The sequence below is a fragment of the Corylus avellana genome, chromosome ca2 (genome assembly GCF_901000735.1).
Source record: "Corylus avellana chromosome ca2, CavTom2PMs-1.0".
Lineage (NCBI taxonomy): Eukaryota > Viridiplantae > Streptophyta > Magnoliopsida > Fagales > Betulaceae > Corylus > Corylus avellana.
In genome coordinates, this window is record NC_081542.1 from 18,404,364 (window position 1) to 18,425,001 (window position 20,638).

The 20,638-nt window shown below is 37.7% G+C and overlaps 2 protein-coding genes across 5 annotated transcripts; one reads left to right on the forward strand and one right to left on the reverse strand.

The window, feature by feature from the left end:
- Nucleotides 1-269: 269 nt before the first annotated feature.
- LOC132171840 (uncharacterized) lies at nucleotides 270-16,615 on the forward strand. 4 transcript variants are annotated; one of them, XR_009439081.1, is made up of 5 exons: nucleotides 270-696; nucleotides 5,381-5,880; nucleotides 11,015-11,065; nucleotides 14,060-14,166; nucleotides 16,306-16,615. XR_009439081.1 is itself a non-coding variant. In XM_059583248.1 (4 exons), the coding sequence occupies exons 2-4, from the start codon at nucleotides 5,500-5,502 to the stop codon at nucleotides 14,111-14,113; spliced, it is 486 nt and encodes a 161-aa protein (XP_059439231.1). In that variant the 5' UTR covers nucleotides 270-696; nucleotides 5,381-5,499; the 3' UTR covers nucleotides 14,114-14,403. The 4 variants fall into 4 exon arrangements, 3 of the variants coding, with proteins under 3 accessions (XP_059439231.1, XP_059439229.1, XP_059439230.1); XM_059583248.1 differs by lacking the exon at nucleotides 16,306-16,615 and having other exon boundaries at nucleotides 14,060-14,403; XM_059583246.1 differs by lacking the exons at nucleotides 14,060-14,166; nucleotides 16,306-16,615 and adding an exon at nucleotides 12,335-12,817 and having other exon boundaries at nucleotides 270-708.
- A 674-nt stretch (nucleotides 16,616-17,289) lies between these two features.
- LOC132169207 (receptor-like protein EIX2) lies at nucleotides 17,290-20,169 on the reverse strand. The gene has a single exon (XM_059580277.1). It carries the CDS (start codon nucleotides 20,167-20,169, stop codon nucleotides 17,290-17,292), a length of 2,880 nt encoding a protein of 959 aa, XP_059436260.1.
- Between the last annotated feature and the right edge of the window lie 469 nt (nucleotides 20,170-20,638).

Sequence of the window (20,638 nt, forward strand, 5' to 3'; positions counted from 1 at the left end):
TTTAGCTGTCTAGTGTGTTGTTAGCCCAAATCCCTCTTTGATTGGAAACTGCGTTAACATGTACTATACGAAGGCAAAAATGCTTCCTTAGAAGCTCTATCCTGTAAAGGTAAACCACCTATTAAGCAGTTGTTGAGTTGTTGTAGGGAGCATTGCCAAGAATCTAGAGATTTGTGAAAAACACACCGATTACAAAAGTCGCTACTTTCCAAAAAAACAAAAAAAGCCTGGGAGACGGTACCAAAAAAAAAACAAAAAAAAATGCAGCGACGCACGACAAGAGCTTCGGAAAAAGAAAAACATCAGAAAAACATAAATAGAAGAACACCGAAAAATCCTTGCACCCATTTACTCCGTTGTGTGCGCATACATCCTCTAAGCCAAAAAATCCCAAGGTATTCTGCATAAATCCATTACTTTGCCCGCCATACTCTCCTCGAAATCCCAGTCCAAGCCATCCAGATTGGTTGCGCTTTGCGCTTCCCATACCGCAAGACATTTCAATGCCGAACTGAAGGATTGTGGGGTGGAGGAGGTTCCGACTCCGAGGGAAGACTTTGTTGAAGATGAGAATTCACAAAGTCGATGGAATGTGGAAGTGGGGAGCCCCAGTTTTCCGGCCAATGTTTTCCCGGCGGCCAAGTTGATTTAATGAGTGACCAAGCGTTCTTTCTCTTGGCGTTCATTGCCTGCTCGGTATGAGGAAATGTTGGTTTTTCTTTTTTCTTTTTACTGTAATTGTGCTGTTGTTCAAGCTACATTACACCTTTCTTTTGAATGGGAACTATTTTGAATTCTTGACTGACCAAAGGAAATTTTGTAATGGTTCATCGAAAATTAGACAGTAATATGAAATGACTCTCGTTGTGAAAATCAGAAGAATATGCAATTTGTTCCCTGCTAATTAATTGATACTTGCATATGTCAGAAGAATTAGATATGATTTGAATAAACTCTGGTTTAAACTTGTGGTAGTCATTATTGGGCATTTGGATGGGGGTAATCTTTTAAGATTTATGGGAGTTCTAAAAGATTACCCCATTTGATTGCAGTTTAGTGGAGGGAATGTAGATTCCCTCCCAACCCTCTGTGGGAATGTGGATTCTCTTCTAGAGAGGTAGGAATCCACATTCCCTTACCTTGGGAATGTTTACTTTTTTTGTTAAATATTTGACAATAATGTCTAATTTGAACTCTCTTGTACACTTAAGTGCACCCAGTTGCTAAATATTGCCAGTTGACCTGAAACTGTATTCAGATCCCTCAAACAAAACCAAATAATAATAATAATAATAATAATAATAATAATAATAAGATGACACAAAAGAGCAAGAATAGGAGATCTGACTTTAGGGTCAATAAACCTGGCCTTCTCGGATTAGGGGTGTTATGATGTTTTCTTTTAGATGTTTTCTTTTATTCTAGTTTAAAAAGTAAGGATGGTGTAGGAAATTCATAATTGTGTGTATGGGATATCCCTGAAGGGAAAAAAACTAACAAAATGGGATTGACAGAATATACTATATATATCCTCTGCAAATCCTCTGCATGGGAAGATTGCAGATACGGCAACAGAAAAACTTATAATATTACATAATGATGCATATTAGTTAAAGAAAGCCCCATTGTCCATTTGCCTCAACTTCTCTCCAACTTGACCTTCCTTAGCCAGGGAACAACTTTGAACATAACAAGAATAGCAATTCTGTCTGTCAAATTATCAAAGCTTCGAAAGTAAGCTTGCCTCTCCATGATACTTTAACAATTAATGTGCCACAAACTCCCCAAAATCCAAAGATAAAACCCACTGCCATGCTAATATAGAAAAATTCTGCATCAATTCCCTTGTCATCATTGCCACCATTTGATGTTACTTTTGGATCGATTTCATCTCCTGGGCACTTTGTTGGAAGAGGAGGTCCACAAAGTAAGCTGTTACCTTCATAGCTGGAAGAGCCAAGTGTCTGTAGTTGATTCCCAGATGGAATTTTTCCAAACAAGTTGTTGAATGACAAGTTCAAATAACTCAAGAAATTTAAAGAAGATAAGCTTTGAGGGAAAGGACCAAAAAGTTTGTTCCTTGAAAGATCAAGTGATTCTAACATTCCCAAATTTCCAATTTTTTGAGGAATTTTTCCAGTTAAATGGTTCATTGATAGATTCATGCTGACCAATCTTACGAGCCTTGTTATATTATCAGGTATTTCTCTTTGATATATTATTATTTGAGAGGTCTATGGAATGGACAAGTGCAATAGTAAAATTATATATGTATTCTCTTCCTTTAGAAACCACCATAATTTGCTCGAAATAATTTGTATGATAGCTGCTTCGTGCTTTACTCAAGTTCCCTATGCATATATTGAGGGATTTCTCCTGACAAATCATTATTTGCAAGGTCTAGGATCTGAAGGCGTGTAAGAAAACATAGTTGTTTAGGTATGTTCCCGTCAAAGAAGTTGGATCTTAAGCTTAACCTCCGTAAAGACATTAAGCTTTCTCCTATACATGCTGGAACATTTCCACAAAATTTGTTCTCTCCAAGGTCAAGGTTTACCATCCCTCCATACTTTCTAAAGAAAGATGGAAGCTCCCCTTCAAAATGATTTTGGCTCAATGACAACACACGTAGTGAACTGAAATATTGCATTGAACTTGGGAAGGTGCCAGATATATTGTTGTTTGCTACGTCCAACACAGATAACAACTTCAAATCCTCCCATTGATGAGGGAGTTTCCCAGACAAGTAGTTGTTTCTCAAAATAAGAACTTTCAATTTCCGTAGCATTCCAATAGAATGAGGAATCCTGCCCGTAATAGAGTTTGAAGAGAGGTCCAAGAATGATATCCTAGGAAACAGCTCACCTACGTTTTCGGGTATAGGACAAGAAAACATATTTTTTTTAAGATATAAGATGCCCAAATTCCTTAAAAAAGTGGGATTGGACCCTCTAAATTGTTGGAACTCAGATCAATATGAAATACTGGATGATGAGCTCGAGTGTTTGGTACCTGCCCGTGCAGGCTGTTATTGGACAAACTCAAATGATGGATATTTGAGCAGGAATTCCAAAAGCCAGGTGGAATGGTGTCAGTAATGCCAACGTTGTGGAGGCTAAGAAACTGGAGTTCATTTTGAGTATGAAGCCATGAAGGAAAGTTTGGACCCACTTACATGTTATCTAATTGAACATGTGTCAAGTTAAAAGAAGGAACCCAATCATGCTTCACATCTAAACCCAATGTCCATTTTCTAGAATATTCCATAGACAAGTTTAGAACTTTTAATCTGGTGAGATTCTGAAAATGAGGTTCCGTTAAGAAACCTTCCCATAAATTCCAACTGAGATCCAATGAAACAAGCTTTGGTAGTTTGCCAATGCTTCTGGAATGGTTCCTCTCATTTGATTGTTCCTGAGGTTAAGTACTTTTAAGGAAGACATGTCTCCAATAGAATGTGGAAGCAAACCCCGAAAAGAACATGACCCAAGGTTAATAGTTTTCAATTTCTTGAGTCCGCCCAATGAGTAAGGGATATTCCCCCCAAGCAATTTATTACCACTCAAAGCATTGATTTGAGGTTGCTGTTGTAACACTGAGATAACCCATTCACAAACTCATTTATCTCCCCACCTATTTTGTTGCCTTTCAGATTAAAAATTTACTAGTTGCAAAGGTTGGAAAATGAGCTTGGTATCTTTCCAGAAATGTTGTTTTCAGATAAATCCAATCTGCGCAAATTGGTCAGATGTCCCACACCAATTGGAATGATTCCAGCAAAGAATGAGCCAGAGAGACTGAGATACTGCAAAGTTTTAATGGAACCCAAAAACTTTGGAATGTTGATTCCATTAAAATTATTCATGCTTAGGTCCAGGTAACTCAAATGTTTTAAATTGAGAAAAGAAGAACTTATCTTACCCCCCAAGCAAGACTTGTTCTCTCCATCAGCATTATATTTGACAACAGGAAATGGGTTTTTGAGGTCAAGCATGACGACATATCCCGTTGTGTTGTCACAGCCAATGCCTTTCCATTTACAGCAATCTTGAGCAACCCAGGAAGAGAGTCGACTGGATGGATCGGTGAGACTTTCTTTGAAGCTAAGAAGTGCTATTCTCTCCATCTCTGAGGATCTGAAAGTTAGATTGCTAGTGCAGGAAGCAGGTTTAATAACTTGTAGGCAGGGAAGTCCCCCCAGACAGATGAAAAAAATCAGAAGGAGACAGCATTGGAGATGAAAATGAGGATGCTAACCATTTTGCTAATGAAACACTTCTCTTGATGTTTGTTCTGTGAAGAAAACTTGAGCTGCCATACCAAATCAATAAATAGAGGTGAGATTCAACCACACTGCTGAAAACCATGCATGTGTTTCGTCGGATGGTGTTGGCTTATTTGAATGTTTGATGCATGTGGCCCTTGGGCCCATATTGTTAAAGGATTAGAGCGCCTTTGTTTCACTTGAACTTTAGAGTAATTATTTTATGGTCAAAATTTTACTTTGTCCCATCTAATATTAATATTGTATAAGTATTAAATTATTTAAAAAATTTAAATGACATTAACAACATGAGTAATGCTAGATACTGTATTTTTATCTAATAATTACTTAACAATATTAATATAACACTTTTCAACTAATCATTGATTTTTTATTTATTTATTTATTTTTTAACTTAGATTAATCCCAAAATTAGTTAAGAGTGTCACCTAAAAATTGTTAGACAATTGTTTCTCACATTTCTCTTAACCTCATATAGAACATTAAATTTGTGAAATATTTCTCTTAACCATAAAATACTCTTATGCTCTCCATTTGATTTGGAATCATGTGAAGAACCCGGAATTAGCCAAAAGACAAAAAGTATAAAACATGTGACTATCAAGAGCTACCGAAGCATATGATACACCAACGAGAGGATGACCTTAAATTACAAGAAATAAAAGGCCAATATTGATCACAGTAAATTAAAGAACAGGGCCAAAGTAAGAGGGATCAGTTTCTACTCAGAAAAATAAATAAATAAATAAAATCGGGGTCAGTTATCATTTCTTCTTGAAGTAGTTCCCATCGTAGATAAAGAGAGTGACAGAGAACCTATTAACTGCCAAGAGACAGAATATGAAGTAGAGACTATAAAGTTGTAAAGGCACAACCTTTCTCCACTCTAATTCGAGGTATGATGCTATCTATGTTGTCACGAATTTCTGTATTGTTTCTCTAAATTACTTCTGTTTTGGTCAAATCAATCTTGTATCTTGGAACCCTTTTCTTATTTCTTCTGTCCTATGTTTCACTTTTGCAGACTGTGTTTTTCCTATATTCAAGTTTCTTATATTTTTTCTTTTTCTTTGTGTTTCCTGAATCTGTTTTCAGGTGGTGGATGATGGGTAACCTTAAACATTGCTTGATTCCCTTGTAATATATATAGCATCAGAAAGTTCAATGATTGGAATTGTTATTATAGGTGATTTACCCAATTCCCTGAATTCACAATGAAATCTGCTCTTATAAGCACTAATTCCTTGCACCCATTTGCTCCGTTTGGTGCGCATATATCCTCTAAGCTAAAGAATCCCAATGTATTCTGCATAAAACCCATTACTTTGCCCGCCATACTCTCCTCGAAATCCCAGTCCAAGCCATTCAGATTGCTTGGGCTATGCACTTCACATAACGCAAGTCCTTCGAATGCCGAATTGAAGGGTCGTGGGGTGGAGGAGATTCCGAGTGAAGACTTTGTTGAAGATGAGAATTCACAAAGTCGATGGAACGTGGAAGTGGGGAGCCCCAGTGTTCTGCCCAATGTTGTGCCGGCGGCCAAGTTGAGCTTGAGTGACCAAGCTTTCTTTCTCCTGGCCTTCATTGCTTGCACGGTATGAGAACATGTTGGGTTTTTTTTTTTTTTTTACTGTAATTGTGTTGCTATTCAATACCTTTTTGAGAAATGCTACACATGCTCCCATACTCTCAAAATATAATGATGATTTTTAGTCACACGTGAGGGAGTGTGAGAATAAGAGCGTTTGTAGCATTTCTCATACCTTTAATGGATTTCTTTGGTTGTTTAAGGCATGCTTGCTTTTCCCATTTGGGTTTAAGGGATCAGTTTAATCCTCCATTGCGTTGGAAGTGCACATCCATGGCTTGATTGGAACTATTCAGAATAAGATGAAGCCTTTTAGGAATTCATGAAGTCACTACATTTTAAATGTTTTGTGTAGTGGTGATGGCTACAATGATAATGACTTCAACAATTAATAATGATGGCTTTTTGAAAAACTCTATCCAGAAAGATAATTTAAATTTCTATTCTCGTGGAACATGCAAACAGGGTTTTAATAATTCTCACTAATCAAAATTGTAGTTAGGTGTAAGATCTCATATTCCCTAAAAAGAAAATTAATAAAAATAGAGTAAATATGGATGCTTATTGATCATTAGTAAGAGGTGACTTTTATGATAAGGAAAAGAATGAGGAAGCCATATAGAGAAGTATGTGCTTTAGGAATGTGTATTTCCCCCTGTTCTGGTCACAAAATAGATGAAATAAAGCAAAAAATGGATTTTTGTTGCAGCAACTGATGTTATTTGGCATTTACAACAGATTGGAAACTATTTTCAATGCTCGACTTACCAAAGGAAAATATGCTATTTGTTCCAAGCTAATTAATTGATACTTACATATGCAAGAATAATTTTTTTGATAAGTAATAAGAAGTTTTATAAAAAAGCGTAGAGGCGCCCCAAGGTACACTGGGAGTATACAATAGGATCACCTAACTAGAAGGAGAAAAACGAAGAAGAAAATCATCATAACTAATCGAAACAGGAGATACATGCGCAACGGTCCAAAGATACAAAGTTTGAAAGCAAGAGGCTAAAATGTCTTCCCAAGTCCCCTCCACATCCTCAAAGCACCTATTATTCCTTTCCCTCCATAGACACCAAAAAAAGCACGTAGGCACCATTTTCCACACTGCGGCACTCTCCCTCCTCCCCGAAGACCACCAACAAGCGAGTAAATCCGAAACCCTCTTCGGCATCACCCAAGACAACCCAAACCGACCGAAAAAGGTGCTCCACAAAGTATAAGCTACCTCGCAATGAAGGAGAAGATGATCCACCATCTCCTCGGACTTCTTGCACATACAACACCTGTTTGTCACAATCACCCGTCGCTTTCTAAGATTGTCCAGGGTCAAAATTTTTCCCAAAGCCGCCGACCACACAAAAAAACTCGCCCTCAGAGGAGCTTGGGTACGCCACACACTCTTCCACGGAAATCCTCCCCCAACAGGACTCGCCAAGGCGGCGTACAGGAGCTTAACCTTGAATCGGCCTCTTTTGGAAGAATTCCACCACAGCCTATCTTCACACCCTCGCCTCACTTGAGCAGCATGTAACACCTGGAAAAAAGAAGCCAACACCTCCACCTCCCAATCATGCGCTTCTCTAGAAAAGCTCACATTCTACTAGTTAGTGCCTCCCAGCACCTCCAGATGCTCCGCCACTGAAGCATCCTTAGCGCAGGCAATGCTAAATAAACCTGGAAAGGCATGCTTGAGAGCCAAATCACCACACCACAGATCGTGCCAAAAGCGCACCTTAGACCCCTCCCCAGCCTGAAATCGAGTAAACCTTTGAAAATTGGCCCACCCCTTCCTGATGTTCTTCCATAACCCCACCCCCAGAGGACCACCCGGCTCCAAGGAACACCACCCTCTCCAAAGACTACCAAATTTCGCATTCACCACAGCCCTCCACCAAGAATCTCTCTCTAACCCATAACGCCACAACCACTTCCCTAAGAGGGCGCGATTGAAGACCCTAAGGTTCCTGATACCCAAACCTCCCTCCTTCATCGGGGTGCAAACCTTCGCCCACCCTACCAGGTGGAACTTGAACTCATCGCCTAGACCTCCCCATAAAAAGTCCCGCTGCAACTTCTCGATCCTCATTGCAACACTACCTGGAATGGGAAAGAGTGACAAATAGTACGTCGGCAAGTTGACGAGAGTACTCTTGATAAGGGTTACTCTCCCCCCCTTAGACAGATAAGATCTTTTCCACCCGGCCAACCGACGTTCTATCTTCTCAATAACTCCATCCCAAATATGAGTAGCCTTGCAAGAGGCCCCTAACGGCAAACCAAGGTACCTAACAGGCAATGAAGCAACCCCACACCCCAGAATCTCAGCTAAGCTGTCCACTTGGACCACATCCCCCACTGGAATTATCTCCGACTTGGCCAAATTAACTTTCAACCCGGAAACAGCTTCAAACAACAGAAACACACTCCTCAAATACCGAAGCTGGGCAGGCCTAGCATTACAAAAAATCAAAGTATCGTCCGCAAACAAAAGATGAGACGTAGTAATATTACCGACCTGAAATCCCTCAATAAAACCCCCGTTCACTGCCGCCGAAATCATTCTGCTTAGAGCTTCCATAACAAAGACGAACAACAGAGGAGATAAAGGGTCCCCTTGTCTCAAACCCCTGGAGCTGCTGAAGAAACCATTAGGCGAGCCGTTGATCAGGATTGAGAACCGCACCGAAGAAATACAATGTTCAATCCAAGAACACCAAATCCCCCCAAAACCACATCTCCTAAGCATGTATAACAAGAAACCCCAATTCACATGGTCATAAGCTTTTTCTAGATCCATTTTGCATATAACCCCTGGCTCCCCAGATCTCAGCCGACTGTCTAGGCATTCATTAGAAATCAAGACAGGATCGAGAATCTGCCTACCTTTAATAAAGGCACTCTGGGATTGAGAAATGACCTTATCCAGCATAACCTTCATTCGATTTGCTAACACCTTTGCTATGATCTTGTACATACCTCCCACAAGGCTAATAGGCCGAAAATTTCTGAGATTAGTAGCTCCGGGAATCTTCGGAATTAGCGAAATGAAAGAGGCATTAAGGCTCTTCTCAAACCTCTCCCCAGCATGAAAAGCATAAAACACCTTCATTACATCCTCCCTCACCACCTCCCAACAAACTTGGAAGAATGCCATAGAAAACCCATCAGGACCCGACGCCTTATTGCCATTCATTTTAAACACTACCTTCCTTACCTCCTCTTCTTCGAAATCTCTCTCCAACCATCTAGCCTCCTCCTCCGAAATGGAATCAAAGGAGATACCATCCACCATAGGCCTCCAGTGACATTGCTCCGAAAAAAGTCTTTGATAGAACTCAACCACATACTCACTAATCTCGGACGGATTTGAAGAGATGCTGTCTCCAATCATGAGAGAATCCATAGAATTGTATCTTCTATTAAAATTAGCTATGGAGTGAAAAAATTTCGTGCATTTGTCTCCTTCCTTTAGCCACATCACCCTGGACTTCTGCCTCCAACTCACCTCCTCCATAAGCATGCAATTCTCTAGCTCTCGAGCCACATCCGCCTTCCTCCTAACTTCCCCTTCCTCCAAAGCCCTACTTTCTTCATTCGCATCCAATAACCGAAGCTCTTCAAGAAGCATCCTCTTATTCCTATCAAGGTTACCAAAAACCTCTTCGTTCCAAATCTTCAAATTCAGCTTTAAGGCCTTTAGCTTGCTAGCAAACACGAAACTTGGCGAACCATGAAACTCATAGGAATCCCACCATTGTTTCACTTGGGCCACAAAACCATCTGCTTTAAGCCACATGTTCTCAAACTTAAACGGCCTCTTCCCTCTTGACACTTCCCCCATCTCTAGTAAAATTGGGAAGTGATCCGAGCACAGGCGAGAAAGTCTCTTTTGCTTAACCCCTGGACACCGTGCCTCCAACTCCGGAGAAATAAGAAACCGATCAATCCTTGACCATAGGGGGGGATCATTTGAAATAGACCATGTATACAAACCCCCAATCAAGGGAAGATCCATGAGCCCCTGATCCGAAATGAAATCCGAGAATTCCATCATGGACGAGTCTAAATGAGCATCACCTGATCTCTCGCTGGGAAAGCGAGTTACATTGAAATCACCCCCAATACACCAAGGCATATCCCACCAACTGATAACACCCGCTAATTCCTCCCATAGAAGCCTCCTGTCCCTATAGAGATTCGGGCCATAAACCCCAGCAAAAGCCCAGACAGAATGATCTCCACTGTTTCTAAAAGATATTGCCAAGGTGTAAGACCCCACACAAACCTCGACCTTCTCCACCACCCTATTATCCCACATAATTAAAATACCTCCCGAAGCCCCACTAGAATCCAAACAACACCGATCCACATGACTCCTCCCCCATAAGCTACGGACTATACTGCGAGACATCTCCTGAATCTTGGTTTCTTGAAGACAAACAATATCAGCCTTCCAATCCCTAAGCATATTACTCACCCTCAGGCGTTTATCCTTCCTGTTCAGCCCTCTCACATTCCAAGAAAGTATTTTTAACTTCATAATTACACCACCTGCCCCCTCCCCTTCCTATTTCCGCGACTTGAACTCGCCCCTTTAGTATCATAGTTCACAGAACACTCCAAATTCCTAATCTCCCTCTTACCCTTGGCCCCACTACTCGTATTCAAAATCATCTCATTGTTCCGACGTTCCTCTTCCAAGGTCAAAAGCGCAAGCAATTGTAACTTGTGACCCGTGTAAGAGATCCCCACAATCGGATAAATCTCATTAGCACACTGGATTACCCAATCCGAGTATCCCTTCACACCCCCATCATTGGGCCCGTACAACTTCAAGGGAGAAGGCACACTGACCTCACAAGAATCTGTGTCTACAACTCGAGCTTTAACCTCCCTGCCCACCTTCCCGGCAGAGTAATCAGCTATGATCCTAGTGTCCTGCAACAAGCCCAGCCCCTCACAAGCCTTGCAAGAATAATTGGCTATGATTTAAGTAGGCTGTGGTTTAAACTTGTGGTAGTTATTATCTATGCTATTCTTTGCTGACAAACTTGAAGCTTGAATTTTATTGTTGACTATGATCTACATTAATTTCATCATTATTGATAATCATGAATTAATTTCAATGTTTGCAGACTTCTGTGGCATTCACTAGCCTTATTACTGCAGCTGTCCCAACACTATATGTAAGTAGTCTGACTTTATGATTAAGTGCGGAATTTATTATTTATTATTATTATTATTATTATTACTATTATTTTTTGGTGTCCTACTCCCAGCACCACACGTCAGGCTTAATTCATCTCACTTAAGTCTATTACAACATTATGACTACCTATTCTTTTGCAATATGCCTAAAATATGGATAAACCAGTGATTTATTAGTTGCAGCAATTTCTGTAAGTTCTTTTGGAAAGTGTGTTTTTTTTTTTTTCTTTTATGAGCAATTGTTTCATTTCTCATGCCGTTTCAGCTAATAGCTAAAGGTTGATCCACTCCCACTCCCAAAGCACCCCTAAAATTTTGTTACTGCTAATTGATTTAATAGCCACTAACAACTCTATGTTCGTTTGGCAAAACTCTTTGGAGGGTGGTTTTTTGCTTTTTGGTTGTGAGGTCACATAAAGGTAATAGTTTTTTATGGTTTGAGTTGTATGTTAATGCTTACATACCTTAACAAACGTTGCCAAACGAGCCCAGAGTCTACCTTTTTCTGTTTCCTGACTAAACATTTCTAAAACGCATGCAATATATGGAAACATGCTGCAAATTAGTCTGATATGGAAGATAAATAAGGTCAAATAAAAAATTGTTATATTAGGCAAAGCTTGCTTGGAGCCTACCTTCAAATATTTTTCTCCCTTATATGTTTACCTAAGAAGAGGTATGACAACCTAGTTTGAGTGATTGGTGCACTTGCTGTGAGATTGGTTATATTGCTGATGTTAAAGTTAGGTTGATGCTCTCTGCATAACACTAAACTGAGGTTTCTTCCTTAAAGAGTTTACAATCCAAATTTGTTCTTGTTAGATAAATGTTTTGATTATCTCTGCTGGTTAGTGTATGAGTGCATAAATTTTAGGGCCAAAACCAAGATCTATAAGTTCGAGCACTAAATTTCAGGGTTGAAATAGTATGGTTTTGGTGATTGATATGCAGATATACTACTGCCTGAGGACAATAACGGAAAAGTTGGTTTGGGTAGGATAATGTGATGTCTAGCTTTTGTAGATATATATCTGCTGTTATGTGTGTTAAGCTTAAATCTCTTGACTTTCTCTGGCCTGGCATAAAAATGATGGTTTTCTTTTAAGATATGAGAATTCTAGGTGGTCTCAAATTTTTCTCTGTAGCCAATACCTCATGTTTCTATTTTCTGCATACTTGATCAAAAACTTAAACGATGTTATCATATCCTCAATTTGCAATATACATTTCTTGTGTTGTTGTCACAGCCAACACCTATCCAATTATGGCAATCATCACTAACCCAAGAAGAAAGACGACCTAGTGGATCTGTAAGATTGTCTTTAAAGCGAAGAAGTGCTTCCCTCTCCACCTCTAAGCATCTTAAATTTGGGCTCTTGGTACATGAAATGGGTTTAATAAGTTGAAGGTAAGATGCAGTTCCAAACAGAGAGAAGAAGAAAATGGGAAACCCCGTGAGCATAAGAGTGAGAATTCATATTCTAGGAAAGGTTTTGAGGGGTTATGCATAATGATGAGGGGAGTGTTATCTAGGTTAGATGAGTTTGACAAGAGTCACAAATCTGTATCTAAGGTTAAAAAGGTTTGGGTTAGGAAGGTTAATACCATTCACCCGTTGAGGGGGAGTGGTGGTGGACTCACCTAAAGTAAGGTGGTCCAGAACATGCCTAAGATTGGTTGTCTTGCATATTTCTTCATATCCTAGAGTATGTATCATTCATTGCATTGCATTTTGTTTCTAATTTCTGTTCTGCATATATATGCATTGCATTAATTTTGTGCATTTTATTTTGAAAAAATTCAAAAAGACAAATATTTCTTTTAAGGTTGTTTGCTTATTGTTGTCATATGCACCTTGATAGTCCATAAATTTCTCATGACTATACATGAGATGAATATGTATTAATTAATGGACTGATTTTTTTTGTGCCTAAGCATAAGCTTCTATGGTACATTTTACCTATGCTTGAACTCTTGTGCACATTTAAGCTTATATTAAGTATAAATTTGACCTTAAGGGTGAGTTATGTTAGGCAACCATATAAGGACGATTGACTAGTTGTGTCTATTAAATTGACCAAATGCTAGTTGAACCTAGGACCTAGAAATTCCAACATTCCACTAATTTCTTTTTAAGCACTAAATGATTAAAGACACGTTCTCAAAGAGAAAAATAGTGAAACAATAAAACAAAACATATTCCAAAAGGAATCTATTTCACTGTGCCTTATTTGTGCTCAACTTGTCCCTATATAAATAGTCGTGACCATATTCATTGTGGAAAGAGACAGTCACTACCAAACAATGTTTGAGTATGTGCTATTACTACATGAGAAGTGTATTGGATGAGGGTGACACGACCCTAACAAGGTTTGACTTTTATTTAGACATACATGTCAATCTTCCCATGAGGTAATTTAAGTTTTTTTTCTTGCTAGCCTATCCCCTCACCTTATAAGTTCTTAAACTTACTTGATGGTTAGCTTTCACACACAACACACAACCATGGGTCGAGTGGAACATGTTGCTTTGCTTGTGTTGAAGAAACTTTTGTTTCATATCTTTTTATCCTCATGGATATTTTGGACATTTCGAGAAATAACCGGATAATCATTTCTTAATACATGAGTCTTTTATGTTATCATGTGTGTGTATTTGACATAATGAGTCTTATGTTGAGGGGGATAATTTTTTTCATGATCTGCATTTCACTTATTATGCATTCGTAGCTTTGATCATGTTTATGTTTCTGTGACTTTCTTTGGGCTTACTGGTGTTTTACTGCCCCTGATGAGAATAGATAGAACACCATAGATAATTTTGATTTTGATATACTTGTTGCATCTATGAATGATATTTGTTTTGTGTTCTAATAGATTTGGTGAGCTCATGATTATATTCTATTCAAATCTATTATATTATTGATCATTATTTATTCCTGTTCCACATTTGTCTTTATGTGTTTTGTGAAGTGTTTCAAGAAATATGAAGACCTTTTGTCATTCTGTGATAAAAAGGGGGAGTAATGATGGGAGATGATGGAATGTCTGCATATTGGTTTTTGTCACCGAATTGCCAAATGGGGAGTTTGTTAGTATTTTTTGTCGACAATTATCTCTAGGATTTGGTTAGCTTTTTCAATGTGTAGGTATATTGTAATCTGGAATGTGCAGGATTCTAGTGTTATAGGATAACTCGAGATATTTTGCTTGATAGTAGTAGATATGATGCGGCTAGGCTATCGGTTGCCTCTGTATAATGCTTATATACATACTTATTTGTCTGTATTTGTTGTGTGCACATGCAAAGAGACAATTGACATGCATTTGATGATTACAAACACTCTAAAAAAATATTAATTTGATGATAACATTGAGTTATTTAAACTTCATCGGGTGGAGCTAATAACAGAAACGAATTAGGCAATTAGGCAATTAGCATGACTATATATATCGAGTAATCTAAAATTAAAATGCTAGCGTTATCCTGTAACTATTAAAATCATAAATATCTCGCACAAATCTCTATCAAAATGTTAAAAAACAAAAAAGTGTATGAATTCACCATTTCTTCCATAGAGTAAAATTATTTGGAAGGCTGAATTCAGGTCCGTAAACGGTGCCCAAATGTCTAACAGTCCAACTTTTTTTCTTCAAATAAAATATATTGTTGATATGCCAATCCTGTAACTATTAAGTAATGATAGAAGAATCATCTGAATGACTGAAAAAGAAGGAAATCAATGATTTTTTTACAACTGAAGCATGAAAGCTTATGCATTCAATTCGCAGATTCTATTTCGTTTCATAGCACATCATTGCTTGAATGACAATATTAGCTTCAGTGATGTAATATTAAGAATGATGGTTAAAATTGTAAATTTAGGACTTGTCCTGTCTTTACCCAACTGTTCGCTCATAGCACCATTAAATAGAGAATGAAAATATAATAGTAAGTAATGAGAAATGGATTTTGGAAAATATAATAGTAAGTGAATGGGCTATAGGGTCTCCGCTGCTAGTGCTCTTAGGTTGGGCACATTTGCCTGTTTCTCTCAGCTTATTACTTGCTCCCAAGTGAATATATAAATTTTACAATTGACAGAAAATGGGAATGAGTGAATGTAATGTAATGCTTTTATTTCATGGGTGACACCCAATCCCACCCATGAAACAAGTGGCATATCTATTTGCCAAAGCAATTGAATTATGAGTCATGCGATATACCAACCCTCAATTCCTTTTCTATTTTACTTGGTTGACGTGGCAATGTCTAACATTTTATTTTTTTGAAAAAAAATAAAATAAAAGTAATTGACAATGACACATTAACCTGGCCAGTAAGATATGATGGAATGAGGATGTAGTATGTAACATTACTCTTGAATTATACTTCAACTTTTTTAGTTATAAGAACTAATATTTAAATAAATGAAGAGAAGATTTCATTGAAATTCAAAACAAAGGAAAAAAAAAAGAAAAAATATATTGCAATCAAAATTTTCTTGTGAGTGTTGGTATCATGTGGATACCCCTCGTTAATTACGTTACATTGACTGATTTTTTTTTAGGTACTTTGGAAAATGTAAATTCATGTACTCTTTAGATTTAGAAAATTTATCACATTATGCTTGATTTTTGTAAAATGTTTGCAAAATTTTATGCATCGAAAGCAAAAGACAGAAAATCAGAAGTTTAACAAACAAAGCCATTGATTTTCTAATAAATCTACTATTTTGATTTCTTAATTACTTCCGTTTTCTTGGAAAACTAAACATAACATAGGTGCTTGCAGTTATATACCATGATTTTGAAATTAATTGTTCTATTTTGATTTTCTGCCCTTCATTTTTTCTACTTGGATTGAATTAATTTAAGAATAGCATGGTTAGGTTCATACTATTGATCTCAATTTATTCAGTCATTTTGTGGTGACTTTGCATATTCTATGGAATTATCACAAGTTGTTTTTTTGGTGATCAACTGTATTGTACATGGAAATGCTTTTGCATTCAAAATCAAGTGAGAGTGGAACTTGACTATGTGAATATACTGCTTGATTTTGTAATAAAAGAGGATTACTACTTATCAAAAAAAATATAGTGCTTGATTTTGCTCCATCTGCAATTAGTGTTTGTTTGAAGTGAAAACAACGTTATCTCTAATTCCTGTCAGCATTTTCAACTTTGATGATTTGGATTTTCTCTCCATCATTTGACAGATGTGGAGATAGCTGATGGGAATCAAAGCATGCATTCTTTAAAGCCTGCTGGTGGAATAGGGAAGAAGTTCAAAAGGAAATTCAAGATGGGTAAAGGCAAGCGCCGTGGTAAGGGCATCAGGAGGAAGCACCATATTTGATTCCATAGATACTGGTAATTGATATTTCTCCTACTGTACTAATGGTATCAAGTGGCCTGTGGGCAATCTTGGTAGTTCTAAGATAGGTATATTTTGTATTCTGCTTTTGTGTCCTAGGGATCAAGTTTGGAAGGTTGTTGAGTGACATGAATGTAGACTATCCTTTTCTTCTTTTATCACAACTTATAAATATGGATGGATGACTTTTTTTCCCACGCACACAGAAAATTTTAGTGGATTGAAGGATATATCAAATTAGTGTAAAAACAGAAAATTATTCAACTGACTGTTTTACCAAACAGTCACCATTTATTGCAAAGACTAAAAACTTTTCTGAAAGGAAGGCTAAATTCCACTACCTTTATGGTATTCAAATTGTCCATTTTTTTCCCTTAAAAAAATATATATTGTTGAGGTACCAATCCAGTAACTGTTAAGTAATAAAAGAAAAATAATAGATAACTTTTTCTCATCTGAAAGACTGAAAAAGAAGGAATTAGAACGAGTTTTTTTATAGCTCAAGTGTTGAGCTGATGCATCTGTTTATGGCACATCATTTTTCTGGATGACAATATTAGTTTCGGTAATGTAATATGAAGAAATATGATAATTAAGACCCTAAAATGGTTATATCGAGAATAAGAATATAATAGTAGCAGTTGAACAAATGGTTATTAGAAAACGGGATGCAATAAAAGAAATAATGTCTCGCACAATTGTAAAATCTTTCATATATGACTTTAACAAGTGAAGATTGGAGCATATGTTATTACAACAATCTGAAAAACTTATAATACATAAATAATTAATGCATATTAAGAAAAACACCAATACCTATAGCTTCAACTTCTCTCCCACTTGACCTTCCTTAGCAAGCGAACAATTTTGACCATAACGAACACAATAATCTTGTCTTTCAAATTATCAAAGCCTCGAAAGTAAGCTTGTCTCCATGATGTTTTGATAATCAGTGTGCCACAAACTCCCCAAAATCCAACAATAAACCCAGCTGTCATGCTAATGTAGAATGAGAATGACTCAATACTAGCCCTTCCATTTTCATTGGCTATTCCGTTACCGCCATTTGGTGTTACTCTAGGTTTAGTTTCATTCCCTGAACACTTGGTTGAAAGAGGAGGCCCACAGAGTAAAGAGTTACCTTCGTAGATAGAAGCGTCGTTCAATGTTTGAAGTTGTTTCCCATTTGGAATTTTTCCGGACAACTTGTTGAATGACAAGTTCAAGTGACTTAAGAAGGTCAAAGAAGACAAGTTTTCAGGGATAGGACCATAAAGCTCATTCATTGAGAGATCAAGTGTTTCTAAATTTTGTAAATTCCCAATTTCTTTAGGAATTCTTCCAACAAGATGATTCATTGACAAATTCAAACTCACCAAGTCTACTACGTTTGTAATATTAACAGGTATTTCCCCGGATAAATTGTTACTTGAAAGGTCTATAAAATGAACAAAACTGAGTTGATGAACAGCATATATATCTTCTCTTCCCTTAGAAACCAACGACATTTGTTCACCCATGTACTCTTCAAATGTATCAGAACTGAAATTTCCTAAACATTGAGGGATGGCTCCTGAAAAATTATTGTGTGCAAGGTCTAGGATCCAAAGATTTGAAAGAAGACATAACTGCTGTGGTATGTCCCCGTGAAACAAGTTGGACCTTAGGCTTAACCTCTCTAAATCTGGTGAACTTTCACCTATCCATGCGGGAAGTTTTCCAGAGAATTTGTTTCCTCCAAGATCAAGGCCTATCAAGCTGCTGTAATTTTTGAAGAAAGAGGGAAGCTCTCCCTCGAGATGATTTTGGGGCAATAATAATTCTTCTAGTGAACTTAGATTCCGCATTGAGTGGGGGAGTTTCCTAGATAAGGAATTGTTTCCCAAAAAAAGAATTGCCAATTCCTTTAGCATTCCAATTGAATGCGGAATTTCACCCGAAATTGAATTTGAAGAGAGGTCCAACACTTGCAATGTGGGCAATAACTGACCTATATTTTTTGGAATAGGTCCAGAAAACATATTATTCCTGAGGATTATGTAGCCTAGATTACTATGAAAAAGTGGAAGTGGGCCCTCTAAGTTGTTGTAACTCAAATCAAAATAGTCTGCTGAAGGATGAAATTGAAAGTATGGTACCTTCCCATGTAGTTTGTTATGAGATAAACTCCAAAGGCTGACATTTGGGCAAGACCTCCAAAGGTCGGTTGGAATGGTGTCTGAAATGCCGACGTTATTGAGCTGAAGATGTTTGAGTTCATTTTGTGTTTTTAGCCACACTGGAAAGTTTGGGCCGATTCGTACATTATCTAATACAATCTCTGTCAGCTTAAAAGGAGGAACCCAGTCGTGTTTGACATCTAAAACCAATGTTGCTTTCGCATAAACTTCCATATAGAAAGAAAGAGATTTTAATCGAGTGAGATTTAGAAAATGAGCTTCAGTTAGGACACCTTCCCAAGAATTCTTACCTCCTTCCCAAGAATTCTCACCTCCTTCCCAAGAATTCTTACCTTGAAGCTTCAATGAAACAAGCCTTGACAGTTTCCCAATGCTTTCTGGAATGGTTCCGCTCATTTGATTATCAGCAAGATTCAGTGAAACAAGCATTGACAGTTTCCCAATGCTTTCTGGAATGGTTCCGTTCAATTGATTACCAGAGAGGTCAATTTCTTGCATTGACGGTAAGTTCCCATCTTCAGAGCTACTATTGGAACATTGAGACAAGCCATCCACAAACTCAGTTATCCCCCCATTTATCTTGTTCCCACTCAGATATAATGCTTGCAAATTGCAAGGGTTGGCAAATGAATTCGGAATCTTTCCAATTAAATTGTTGCCACCTAAATTCAAGCTTCGCAAGTTGGTTAGATGTGACAACCATTGAGGTATAGAGGTGCTAAAATCATTGCCAGAGAGATCAAGAACTGAAAGTAGTGTAAAATTGATGGAGGAAATAGAGGAAGGAAGACTAGCAAGTCCACAGCTAGCTAGGTGTAACTCCCGTAAGGAAGGAAGCACATTAATCGCATGAAGCCAATCCGGTACTTTCTCAAGATTTACATTATCCATTCCAAGGTACTTAAGAGAAGGAAAACCAACAACCCATTCTAGACTTTCAGACTGACTCAATGTTGGATATTTTGAATTGAGGTCTAGATATTGGAGCCTTGAAAGGTTCCCAAGATGGGGAGGAATAACTCCAGAAAACATTGAGAATGAGAGATTGAAATACCTCAAATTCTCAAGAGAACCCAAAAACTTTGGAATATTGGCTCCAGTAAAATAATTCAAGCTTAGGTCAAAGTAACGCAAATGCTTGAGATCGAGTAAAGAAGAACTTATCTTGCCCCTTAGACACGACTTTTTGTATAGTTGATATTGATCAAAACCACCATGCCACGAAAATTGGTTCCTGAGGTCAAGCTTGATGACATTTCCTGTGTTGTTATCACATCCAACGCCTAGCCAGTTGCAGCAATCCTCACCAACCCAAGAAGAGAGACGGACCGATGGATCTGTGAGATTGTATTTAAAGCTAAGAAGTGCTTCCCTCTCCACCTTTGAGCATTTGAAAAGAGGGCTTTTGGTACATGAAACGGGTTTAATAAGTTGTAGGTAGGATGAAGTTCCAAGCAGAGAGATGAAAAAAATGAGGATGAGATGATGAAGAGTGGACATAAAGATATGGCTGCTAATAACCATTCTGCCAGGGCAATAGTTAGACATGATCATCTAAATGCTTGTGAGGCCTAGACATGCATGGGGTTCATGTATTTATAGTTTGAAGAATTCTAGGTGCTTCTCTTTACACGTGGCACAAATATATGCTGTAGTTTTTTTTTTTTTTTTTTTAATTTATTTAATTTAGAGTTAAATGACAACGTGTAACATGAGGAGACTCCGATCGAGTCAGTTATACCCATCAGACCACTCGTTATCTACAGTTTTTCACTCAAGGTTTTGGACTATAATCCTTTTAAATGACTATGCACGATAGACACAAATTGGTCTATCATCTCTAATTACAAAAATAAATTGTATAATAAAATGAAGTTATATCTGCGTATGCGTATCCACGCTCTAGTTGCATTCACAATAAATCCAAAAGAAAAATCTACTTTGGGAAATAAAGAAGATATAATTGCTGTCCACTTTGGGATTGAAAGTTTAT